Raw genomic sequence first — 13,215 nt, forward strand, 5'->3', positions numbered from 1 at the left:
ATATCGTATCCACAGGGACTAGTGCGATATTAATTGTAAATATACAAATTCCATGATTTTAAGTGCGGGTTTGTTTCGATTTGGTTTTGTAACGTAAAATCGTGATATGAAAGTGCGTAATAAACTTTGGATATAAAAACTTGTTGGGATCGGATTTATCAAATCATTCACATGTATCCGTTAACTATCGATATATATATTTCATTTACCAATCTATATCGTCACGTATTACTCGTCGATCATATCCGTGTCCGGAATATGTCTTGAAATCTATTGAATCTATTAATTTTCCGATATCTCGAATCATTAATCGATAAAATAGTATTAAGCTTTAATACTTTAGGTGACTATTAAATCCCAAAATCTATGTCTAAACTTTGAAATCTAACAAGTGATTATCCTAAATCTTTGATTCAAATAACATATGTCTATATCATTTAAATCCTTTGAGATAAGCATAAAAACAAAGATATCACTAATATTGATTGATAAATAAAACTCATATAGCAAAGTTAAACTAGATTCATGATCATAATTTAATTACATCCAACCCCAACAAAAGAGATTTAGCTATGAATAGCCATAATAAACTTACAAAAGAGTGAAGATGAGAAGGATTGAAAGACCATAGGGCTTGATTTCTCAAGTTGTGTGGAATCCACCTTCAAAACCTTACTAAACAGGATCTATCTATAAAAATCGTATTTTTCTATCTGATATTAGCTAGCTATATCCATTACAAAATGATCTAAAATGCTATTTATAGACTTCTGAAATGGGCCTGTTCGCTAAGCGAATCCTTGTTCGCTAAGCGAAGAAGTTGCTTAGTTGAAGAGGTTTGCTGACACGTGTATTTAGCTGTGACTCATCCTTTGCTCGCTAGGTGTTCGCTGCAGCGAGCTTATTCGCTGCATGCTCGCTGGGTGTTCGCCAAGTACCCTGGACTCCCTGCCTTTGTTCGCTGAGGCCTCGCTGTAGCGAGTTTGTTCGCTGCAGGTTCGCTGGGGGTTCGCTGGGTGTTCGCCAAGTACCCTGAACTCCCTGCCTTTGTTCGCTGCATGCTCGTTGATGCTTCGCTGCAGCGAATGCTTCAGAATTTTGTTTCTTTTCTTAGTATCAGCATGAACCTAACAAAATGGTTGGATTTGATAATTCTTGCACAAATTCTTAGTACACACTATATTTACATCAAAAGTGTTTTATATTCCAAGGATTTGTTATCAAAATTCATTCAATAAGTGCCTTTTAAACATGTATTTTAACCAATATTTAGCACTTATCAAAAACTCTAAAAAGACTAAAGTTTTGGGACGGAGAGAGTAACGTTTTAAAAAACATAGTTTATAAAATTTTTAAAAATAGTTCATAAAAAAATTTGTAAACTATTTTTATAGCAAAATTATTTTGTAAACTTTTAAGTTATTTTTTAAAAAAACAACAATTGTCATTTATTTTTAATTTTGAAACATCTTTTTAATTTTAACTTGATATTAAATTCAGTTTTTACCCCAAGTTTTAACTTGTTATTAAATTCAGTTTCGTCCCAAAATATACCCATGGCCCGGTTGAAGTTAACTTATTTTTGAGTTTTATGTTAATTCATAAGTTTTCATTAACAAAAATTGTACCTTTATATAAGTCAAAAATCTTTATAGTTTGTTTTCTCATAAACTACATTGAAAAACTTATAATAATACATAAAAGTTTATTTATTTGCATAAGTTATTTCGCATATGCTCAAAAATAAGTCAATTCAAACAGGTCCATAAGGCCTGACCTTGAGGGAGTGCAATGTGTCCTATTCCTAAGGTGCATGGCCTCCATTTTTTGGGGCCTAAAAAAAATTATATGGTAGTAGATCTCTTAAAAAGAAAGATGATTTAAAAAATTAAATAAAACGTCCTAATATTTATTTAATATATTGTTTTGGCCCATTATAAAGTGGTTAGGTTCAAGTTTTAAAAAATAAAATAAAATGAATAACAAAAAAGTTTGTCTTGTCTCAAATACAAACAAAAACACGTGTAACTTCTCATTCTCATTTCCGCGGCTAGAAGGAAGACCTTTTTTTTTTTTTTATTAAGTAATTAGAAGATAATAGAACTATTATTTTATTATTTTTTATTATTTACAATTTAAAGGAGTACTATTTTTTTTTTGAATTTTTCTCTCTTTTTATTAAAGAGTCCACTTTTAATATTGAGCAACAGACCTTTAAATTGTCAGGACCGACCTGCCCATAATAACTACCAGCTGAATTATATTTACAACCTTACAACAATAGGTATCGATTGAGCTACCTTGTTAGACACTTAGAACCCACTATGGTTAAATTACTTTACTATTGTTCGCATATATTCTTTAAATCTAAAACCACTATCATATATAAGGCTTTGAATAATATGGAAGACTTCATCAAGTCTTTTAAGTCTTCTATGACGCACAAGTTGCAAATATTATTTTAACGAATATGAATTTTACAAAATTTATCGTTGGATTGAAATTTTGTATCATATAGATTATTTATATTTTTAAAAAAAAATTAAAAATCATTTGATATGTTATTGAGATCTATCAAGATTAACGATATTCAATTAAAACCCATAAACCGTTAATTTTAATAGGTCTCAATAATTCTTTAAAAAAATTATGAATGATCTATATGATATAAATTTTCAATCAAACAGTGAATTTTGTAAAATTCGTATTCATTATAATAATATTCGCAAATAGTGCATAATTTAACTCACTTGTGCACATTTGAACCGGTCATATATAATATGATTTTCAAATAAAAAAAAATAAAAAATCTGAATTATGTATATATAAGAAAAGTACGACAGAAAGCATAGTTGCTTTCTATATAGTAATATTTTACTTGATTAATTCACGGTCTGAACAGTAGAAAGAAAGGTCATGAAAATGGAAGACAGGTCACAAGCACCAGGTAGGTAATAAAATGGTACAAAACTGAAAGGTTCTATCATTGTTATATTAAAAAGACTATAACTATTAAGTGAAAAAAACAGAAACTCAATTACTATAGTAATGTAACGTTATTTCTACCTCTACGAGAGAAGAGACATGCATGGATAGAAAGTTGTAGGGTAGGGACCTTCTATAACTGAGAGAATCACCCTGTACCTTATAATTGGAATCATCTCAGTTCATAACCTATATGGTTTTTGTCCCTTCTAACATGCAATGGTCCCCATTTTTTTCTTCACGAGATCTTTTTTTGATTTCTATCACACGTGAAGTGAAACTACCTCTCCCATATGTTCACTGTGCAATATTACCATATACAGTATTAGTCTATGGAGTGCACCATCTTTTATATCTAACTTTGTAGTTGGATATAATAAACTTATGAGTTCAATTAATAAATTTCACAATTAGATTAAATAAGATGTGATGTGACGTGTTGATCACACGATGAATTTTATTGATCCATTTGTAAAATCAAGATTTTTTTCACATAACTACAGTGTATTTTTTTTTTTTAGAGGTCTACATCAACACTATAACCATGTTTCAAATTGCGGATGGCATCCTCAATTGTGGCAGCCTACGCATGGAAAACCATCGCTTCTCAATGGTGATGTGATCTTCAATCAAGTCTACAATTGTATTATAACTGCATTAGAAGATTTTGATCATGTTCGTTCAGAAATTCTACAAAAAATATAAAATTTTAGAACACCAAGTTTCAATTTTTTTTTTAGAGTATCTCAATTGTGTTGCTACGGATGTTGCATTACACATTGAAGTCATCATGATGTGAATTAATCACAACATTACACAACGGCGTTTTGTCGTGACCTTTTTCATTCTATTAAAACTGACAAAAAGAGTGCGGAACTCATTTTGTCGCGACTGTTTTCTTGTAACGGACCATTTTTAAACCTTGAATACTATAGAATAGTGGCGCTTATGCCACTTTACATAGTTTGTGAAAATTTTAAATTATTTTATGTTATAATCAAAGCAACTGCAACTGTATATCCGCAACCTGCAATTGAACGGTGTAACTATGATCACAATTGCGTCCGTATCATCCACATTTTCCCATAATATCAAATTTCTTAGTGTAAGTATGTAACCACAGTTAAGATCAAACTACAACTTAGAACATGGTAGTATAACATACCCTAATGATTAATCTCTTATTGTTTTAGTGATCACATGTTGCATCTAATAGAAGTTCATCATAAGCTAGCTAGCTAGCGCTACATAATAAAGATATATCCTATACAATTTCACTATCACTAGCTAGCTAGTTTCATAACTCTTCTTTGAGCTGCTTTGATTCAAATTCCAAACTCTAACAATAGTTTCCACCACCATAATGACTCTGCAAATTATTTCCCAATGATCCCATTCCATTAAATTCACCAAGTACTTCATGCTGTAAAAAAGGTCTACTCATTGAATCATCATCATCATCATCACCAACCCCAAGAAAATCTCTTGTTAAACCCATTTGATTTTTCTCTTTTACCACATGATCCAAATCCTTTGTACCATTCACAATCCCAAACAAATTATTTGAATTTGAATCATTAAATAAATACTCACCACCTTCAATATTAGTTCCACTACTTCCTCCTAAATTTACCAACTCATTCAACTCTCCATTTTCATCTTGCTTGTTATAAAATTTCTCAACATCATGAACAATGTTAAAGTTGTTCACATTGTTGAAGACATTGTTGTTATCATTGCTAATAATTGTCCTTGTAGATCCAATTTGAGATGCTTTCTGTAACAGTGAAGTTGCTGACATGTGATTTGATCCTCCTTGTTGATTCTGACTATTACTTAAGTACAATGAACTTATTACACTATGAGACAAATCTTTGTTTTCTTCTTGTTCTTGTTCTTGTTTCATTACTCCATGTAACATTGGTAATGATAGATTATTACTATAATTATTCAACCATTGTTGATTCTGTGTTTGTGTTTGTGATCCAAACACATCCATTGTTTGCATCATATCAGAATTTTGATGATGTTGCCATATTGATGATGTTGCTGAATTGACAAAATCTGAGTGAAACTGAAAACCAGGAAAAATTTGAGGGATTCTTGGAGTTTGATGAGTATTTGTCAAATGATGATTTCTAAAGTTGCTTAAAGCTGTTGGAACTGTTGTTATCTTTCCACTTTCTTCAGTCAATGCATCACAGAAAGCTCTATGTGTTATGAAACTGTCCTTCCTGATTTGTTAGCATACATTAATAAATTAATATATCAATGAGAGTTAGTTGAAGACCAATTAATAATCCTCATTTATTATTTATTCCAAACAAATATTCCTTCCATTATATCATTATCTAGCATGCATTCATTAAATTTATTGAATTAAGCATAGTTTTAAATTGTAGTGTGTAACTGTGTATGCAAATACAATTGTGACCGCAATATAAAGGATTTTGAGATCTCTGACGCAGTTGCAATTTCAACCGCCTCATTCTAAATATAAAGGTAACTGCAACTTAAAATCATGAACTAATTAAACATTTTCTTAAACTAATTAATCATCAAGATTCTCCATTCTAGTTTGGATTCTCTATAGTAAATGTGTTGCTGCAGTCACGAATCATGAGTCATTAGATCTGATTTAAGAAAATACAAATTTTCTCTATCTTTGATTCAATGGCTCTGACCGGTGATTGCAGCGGTGAAAGATATGTAAAGTAAATATATACCTGGAAAAAATGGTGCCACAATCACATTTGTATTCTCTAGTTCCACAAATTTTGCTATGAGCTTTCCAATCAGATTGAACTGCATATTTCTTAGAACACTTTTCACATTTCCATTTCTTCTCACCATGTTTTCTACTGTAATGTTTCTTTATTCCTGTCAAATCTCCCAAAGCTCTAGAAGGTTCATGGTGCACACAGCTCTTCTCTGGACACACATAAACCTTCTTTTTAATTTGATCTTTGTTGGCTCTTTGCTTTAGCTTCCATGGTAGATTGTGTCCTCGTCGATGAAGTTGCAAATTCTGGTCTCTTTGGAAACCTTTGTTGCATATTTCGCATAAGAAACGATTTGTCGCCATCAATGACTTTGGTGACATAGCTACCACTTCTGAATCTGGATCTGAATTATTCATTCATTTGTAGTTAATTACTTAAATTGTAATTAATCAGCAAAAAAAAAATAAAAATAAATAGACAATGAATTTATTTATTTATAATTTGAAATAATTGAGAACTGAATTTAACTTGCCTGGTGTTCCTGGTAGGTTTCTTTTTTTCTTAGGTAGGTTTGGATTAGGGTTTGAGTTTGATTGTTGAACATGATTTGATGAAGAAGCTTTCATGGTGTTTGAATGACATGAAACTGAAAATGGTTGTTTAGACATCATTTTTGAATTGAAGAAAAATTGTGTGTCCTAAACTAGTTAGACCTATAGCAAATTCCAAAACTAAAAGTAGTTTGAAAATTGGAAGGTACTTCCAAAACAAAACAAAAAAACAACAAAAAATAAAAAATAAATAGCTTTGTGCTGGTAGCAACTAGTAAGCACTTAATTAGCAACTTGATGCTGGGAAAATATAATAACTATGGAAAATTTTGTCATTTAAATTGAGAGTTGAAAAAGAAAATGATATTTGAGAGAAGAAAATGAAATATATAGCTAGGTTTTTACTGCATGTGTATTGCAAGGAAAGCAAAAGTCATAGTTTGTTGGAATGAGAGTTGAATGAAGAGAGAAGAAGAGAATAATATTTATAAAAAAATTATTTTATTTAAAAAAAAAATACTATTTGTAAATAAAAATATCTTTTGTTTTCTCTCCTTATCTAACACGGCTGCTATGGAAGTCAGTCAGAGCCATAGACTCAGCTGGACCACTTCTCACTATCTTTGTATAGTAGTAGCTAAAGTAGTACTAGTATTAACAACTAACTAAGTACCCAATTAAGACTTAATACTGTTGTTTTCTGAACAAATAAGACACTATTGAAGATAAAGATAATCATCATTAAGAAAATTAAATTGACTGCTGAGCTTGAGAAGTACTAGTGCTAAAGACAAATACAACCTCAGTTTGGTTGGTTTGCATAAGAAAAGAACGATTAACCTAGGTGAAAAATATTACGTGAACAATTAACATGGAAGAGTACAAGATATGAGTTGGTTTAAACCTTGAAACTTACTCGTTCGGTTCTTTTTAAGGATAAAAATGATAAAGAATATATAAAAATCTATAAGTTCAAAATATACTGAAAATAGGTAAATTCTAATATGAACAATTTCATCAAATGGTCCATGGTGGACCAGTCACGAATAACATTATAATGAATACGAATTTTACAAAATCTACCGTTGGATTGAAAGTTTAGATCATATAGATCTTCTATAGAAAAATTTAGAAATATTGAAAATCATTTGATATGTTATTGAGACACATCAAGGTTAACGGTTTATTAAATAACATAAATATTGATGGGTTTCAATAACACATCAAATGATTTTAAAAAAAATTTAAAAAATTTATGGATGATCTATACGATATAAACTTTCAATTCAATAGTGAATTTTGTAAAATTTATATTCGGTAGATCACTTATCCACAGTGGACCACTTGTGAAGGTGGTCCACCGTAGCATTAGCCACTTAAAATATAGTATCCGAAAAAAACTATAAATTAGTGAGAAAAATTTGTTATCAAACACTTTTAATTTTATGCAACAAATTTATAAATTAACACAATAAATTATAAGTTAACTTTATAAGTTAGCTTATTTGTATTACCAAACAGATATTTAGGAGACACGGACACGAAAAACCCATTTTACTCAAGAGGATAATTAATAGACTCAAATTATTTGTTTCTTTAGTGTATGCATCTAAATGTCCCTCACGCGGTATTATTATACACAAATTAGAAGAATATAAAATTGGTCTTGATGGGTTTAGTTCAAATGATATGGACATCGCATATATTAAAAGTTTGAGTTTGAACTTCGAACACTCTATTAATTCATTTTTAAGTTGAATTTTCTAGTCACTAGACTACTAACTAGACCAAAAAAAAAAATATATAAAATTGAGTTTGGTAGTGTGAAAATATTAATTAAACATTTGTCTTTTTTATATCATGTTATGTTTATAAATTAATTCAACTTCTTTCTAACTTTATAGTAAAAAACAATTTCCTCAACTTCTAAATATTAATTTTTATATTTATAATGGAGCTGGAGATCGAATCTAGAACATCTAGCATATTATCTAAGCATTTCACCATTAGACCTCTAATTTTTAGTATATAAGGGTGATGACAGTCAATTAGATAGTATTTTTAGTATAATTTAGGATAGTTTTAATAGCAATTGAAGCCCAGGAGCAAGCAAATACCTAAAAAAATGAAGTTACTTGGTCCGGAAGCAAGAAAAGTGGAAAAAACATCAAAAAAGGGCAAAAACGTAATAAACAGCGCACCCCATCGTACCCACGATGAGATCCGACGTGGCGCGATGAGAAGGCGGTGAAATTGAAGGAAATCTGTTCCATCGTACCACGATGGCTTGTCATCGTGGCACGATGACGACTTGAAAAGAACGCAGAAAATCTAAGGAAATCTTCCATCGCACCACGATATGATCCACCGTGGCCACAATGAGGCAAAATTACACGCCATCGTGGCCACGATGAGTGCGATGGATGCGCAGAAAAAGTCCAAACCCAGCTGAAAAACTATAAATAGAGTTTTTCTCCTTCACAATTATTCATTCAGAAATATTGAGAACAATTCAATATTCACAAGAGAGTTAGGAGAACTCTAACGATGAGGCAAGGAGGGCTCGGGTGCTCTGAGCGCATAAGAGTAAACTTTATGCTTACTTTTCTTTATTGTTTTATTATGGTGTTTAGTAGCTAAACCTCATCAGGGTTAGGTCAAGTAGATGAACTCCCCTAGGAATGCTTGAGACATGTAATCTGGTTATTTTCCAAGTTTATATATAAATTGTTATTCATTTATTGTCTGTTAGTATTTGTATTTATCGTTTTATACACTAGCATATATGATGTACAAATATTTTGTTAGTAACTAGGGTCGAAGTGGATATCGTGACACATCTAAGACTTCGGAAACAAAGGAATACTATAACCTACTTATATGAGACCATTAAATTCAGTATCTGCGGTTAGACTAGAGATTAAGAATTACACATATCTAAATTCTGCACTGATATTAGGGAACCAAGCATGCTAGAGAACTTGTTAAATTAGGAACCTCTAAAGGTAACAACAAGAAATAACGAAGGCTAAACTTAGTTTGATTGAATTGCCCTAAGCATATTACAATAGAAGTAAGTATAGTTCTACTAGGCTTACTTTAATAGAAATAAATCTCCAGATAATACGTCGATAGTAAACAGATATAGCGCTAGTTAGCAAGCAGGAATAGGGGAGGAATTCGAAAAGTACTTAACCATTTGTTCTCATCTGAAACTCAACTCATATTTACTACTGCTTTTTACTTTAATTGCCATTTATTTTTAGCTGTTCAAACCCCCTTTTATACAAACAAAGCGAATGCAAAGTCTTTTACTTTAATTTACTTTTAAAAGCATAAATTCCTAAATAAAACTGATAACCTTGGCACAATTCCTGTGAAGACGATAACTTATTACTTGGTAGCGATTTTGTGTACTTGCAGAACCACCGTCAAAGAGTAAATTTACTTTTTTTCACAATTAATTGAATGAACTAACAAATTACAGTATTTGCTTTACATTTTTTTTTACCTTTTTTTTGCTTTTTAGTTTTTTTGAAATAGTAAAAACTAAAAAGCAAAGCAAAAGCGAGTGAGCTTTACAGCAAGGAATGAAAATGATTATGCTATAATTGCATTATTAGAGACAACAATAATCCAATCCCATTCCCAATCACAAAAAAGAGAGGGTGGTGAAGTCCGTGAGGACTCACTTGCTGGGGGTGGACCCACAAAAAGACTGCCAGAATGAAGGAGAGAGAAAGATCAAAGGGCGGAGATGAATAGTATTAGATGACGTGTCAATACAACGACCACCGATTCAATCTCTCTATGCCTCAGTGTCTCTTCTAACTACAGTGTGCGAGTTATTATGAGTCATATAGTCAGTCAGTCTCCATAGTGTCCTTAATTCACATTTCTCAAGAAATTCGTTGTAGGGAGATAGATCAATCTTTGTTTCTTTCTTTAGTTAATTTAATTTTGTTGAAGCAAGCTGTAACTTAGCTCTCGTGCAACATATTCAAAATCTTTGCAATAGTTTAATTCAGATGTATATGGATCGGACAAATTTCGTCGATCAGGTTAAACCTATTCAATCCAACTTCAAAATTGGGTTAGGTTGGGTCGGATAATTATGTGAATATGAGTTTTAAAAGTGAAAAATCCATGCAAAAATCAGGTGGAATCAATCTAAAAAATTCCATAACCTAATAGTTCTATAGCTCTTTTAAATAGTATTTTTTATAAATTTTTTTTTATAAAAATACTAAAGATTTTGCTGTTTAATAGTTAAATATTGTTCATAATGAAATTAGTTTACACTAATTAGTTTTAAGAAAATAAAAAGATTAAGTAATTTATACATATATCTATATCTATATCTATATATAAAGAGGATACGAGAGTTTTGGCGTGGACTTTTCATAATACCAACAATACCATTGATTTTTTTTAGTAACAACAAAAATCTTTTATTAACAAACTCACATAACATAAGGAACATCTTTTTTTTTTGTAGCAACAAAAAAAATTTATTAACAAACTCACCATAAATTGTACCAAAAAAAAAAAACTCACCGTAATATAAAAATATCTTTTTTTTGTGGACATAAGTTAAACACAGACAGACGCGGAACGCACCTGCCTGACCCGCTAGTTATATATAAAGAGAATACATGAGTTTTGGTGTGGACTTTTCATAATACCAACAATACCCTTTTTTTAATAGCAACAGAAATCTTTTATTAATAATCTCACCATAACATAAAACACATTTTTTTTAGCCGCAAAAATCTTTTATTAACAAAATCACCATAATATAAGACTTTTTCTTTTTTGAACATATAAGTTAGACACAGGCAGGCGCGGAACACACTTGCCTGGCCCCTAGTTATATATAGAGAGAATACATGAGTTTTGTTGTAGACTTTTCATAATACCAACAATACCCTTGATTTTTTTAGTAGCAACAAAAAAATTTTATTAACAAACTCACCATAACATAAGACATGCCTTTTTTTTTTATTTTTTGATATAAATTTACATAATAGACACAGACAGGCGCGGAACGCGCCCTGTCTCGCCTCTAGTTTTCATAAAACAAATATGGTGATGTATCGTATATTCATTTAATATTAAAAAAATAGAATAATTATTCGTGTAACCCACTATTCAATTTGGAAATGAGTGGTTTACCTCAAAATGGGTGGTTATTTTTTATAGTACAAAAAATTACACTATTTTTTGAGAAAATACAATAGTTAAATTATTTTTGTGAAAAAATATAATGATTTATCATTTAGTTATTTAATTTAAAAAAACAAATAAAAATAATTTGGATAACTCACTGCCATCCTCTAGATTTATTCCACAATATCGTGTAGGCATGAAAGCCCTCTTGCAACTCCCCACTAGCCAGCAATGCACTTGCTTTAGATACTAGGTATGATGCTTTGTCGCCCTCCTCTATAAGAGTCTTCTCCTTAGCTGGCCTCAACAGATATCCTTCGTGTATTTTGATAGTCTCGGAAATGAACAAAATTATGGTTGTAATAAATAGAATATCGATCCACACGGGCTAACATGAGTGTTGATTGTTTAGTTAAGATGGTATGACTTGGATCACTAATATACATTGTTGGAATATTTTAACCGCAGATTTTACAAACGTGTTGAAGATTTGACAAAGCGTCGTGTAGCACCAAGGCACATCATTTTAGATTTGAAAGATCAAAATCCAGAGTCTGTTGTTGATGTCAATCAAATATATAGGAAAAGACATGTGAAATGACGATGTCTCTGGGTGCCATCTCTCAACAAATGCGGATATAAGATTCGGATCGACCTTGTTCAAACTGGTCCGCTCAAGTGGACTCAGCCCAGATGTAGTCATCCAACCTTCAACAATTGGTGGATGTTGATCAGGAACCAATTCGGCCAGTTTGCCACCGAGAGATGTTATCTTTAATTCAATTCTTGGTCCATGACGTTCCTACATATATTGAAATGCATATAAGTTTTGTCCTTTCATCAAAATATTTCTTTAATAAACATCCACCAAAATTAATAAAAACCATACATATTTACTACTTAAGTTTATCACAATTACAACTTAAGTTTATCCACCAAAATGCAATAGCTATTTATAAAGAATACTAGGTTACGAGTGTTACCAAAACATTAGGTGAATTTTTTCATAATTTTTGACCTGAGATTCTTTCCCCAAACATTGATCATAAGATACATCCTACTGCTATACATTTCATTGAACTTTAACTAAAACTATAAATAATAATTGATTACCTCGCCAAACCATACATGACGAGCAACGTGCTCATGATACCGTGTCAGAAGACTAGTATCAATCGGTCCTCCAGGCCACACCACAGGTTGCACCTCAGGCACAAGCTCCTCCTCCTGCTGCTCCTCCGCCTGGCGCCGCAGAAACTCTTCATGTCCGATATCTTCGGAACGCCTAATTCTACCATCGCGTCCTCTGATACGCGCCACTGATAAAAAAAAAAACAACATTCATTAATAAAAAAATGCAAATACAGTTTAAAAATACATACCGGAACACTTGGGTTTGAGTATTCCGGTATGCAAATATTAACAAACGCGAAACAATTGACAAATATTCATACCGGAACACTTTCGTGTTTAAGTGTTCCGGTATGAATATTCATACCGGAACACTTCAAAAAAGAGTTCCAATATTAATATTCATACCGGAATACTTGAACGAAAGTGTTCCGGTTTGTTATCGGCACTTACTCTCTCGATTTCCTCTTTCACAACACCGGAACATTTTTTTGAGAGGTGAGTAGAAAATGAATTTTTTTTTTACGGTTTTACTTTATATACGAGGGCATTTTTGTCCATTCAAAAAATTGTGTGGGGTAGATGGAAGATTGTTGGGGTAGAAAAAAAAAATTCATTTATGGATATGTAACTTTTTTTTTTTTTGAAGAAACCAA

The 13,215-nt window shown here is 31.4% G+C and overlaps 2 protein-coding genes across 2 annotated transcripts; both read right to left on the reverse strand.

The window, feature by feature from the left end:
• Positions 1-4,126: 4,126 nt before the first annotated feature.
• Positions 4,127-6,785, reverse strand: LOC123919984 (zinc finger protein BALDIBIS-like). The gene is made up of 3 exons (XM_045972048.1): positions 6,241-6,785; positions 5,712-6,111; positions 4,127-5,219 (listed from the first exon to the last, which is right to left on the reverse strand). The coding sequence occupies exons 1-3, from the start codon at positions 6,377-6,379 to the stop codon at positions 4,325-4,327; spliced, it is 1,434 nt and encodes a 477-aa protein (XP_045828004.1). The 5' UTR covers positions 6,380-6,785; the 3' UTR covers positions 4,127-4,324.
• A 5,015-nt stretch (positions 6,786-11,800) lies between these two features.
• Positions 11,801-13,046, reverse strand: LOC123922202 (protein MAIN-LIKE 2-like). Its single transcript, XM_045974949.1, has 3 exons — positions 13,013-13,046; positions 12,542-12,747; positions 11,801-12,230 (listed from the first exon to the last, which is right to left on the reverse strand). Exons 1-3 carry the CDS (start codon positions 13,044-13,046, stop codon positions 11,955-11,957), a joined length of 516 nt encoding a protein of 171 aa, XP_045830905.1. The 3' UTR covers positions 11,801-11,954.
• Positions 13,047-13,215: the final 169 nt, after the last annotated feature.

Source organism: Trifolium pratense, linkage group LG4 (genome assembly GCF_020283565.1).
Source record: "Trifolium pratense cultivar HEN17-A07 linkage group LG4, ARS_RC_1.1, whole genome shotgun sequence".
Taxonomy (NCBI): Eukaryota; Viridiplantae; Streptophyta; class Magnoliopsida; order Fabales; family Fabaceae; genus Trifolium; species Trifolium pratense.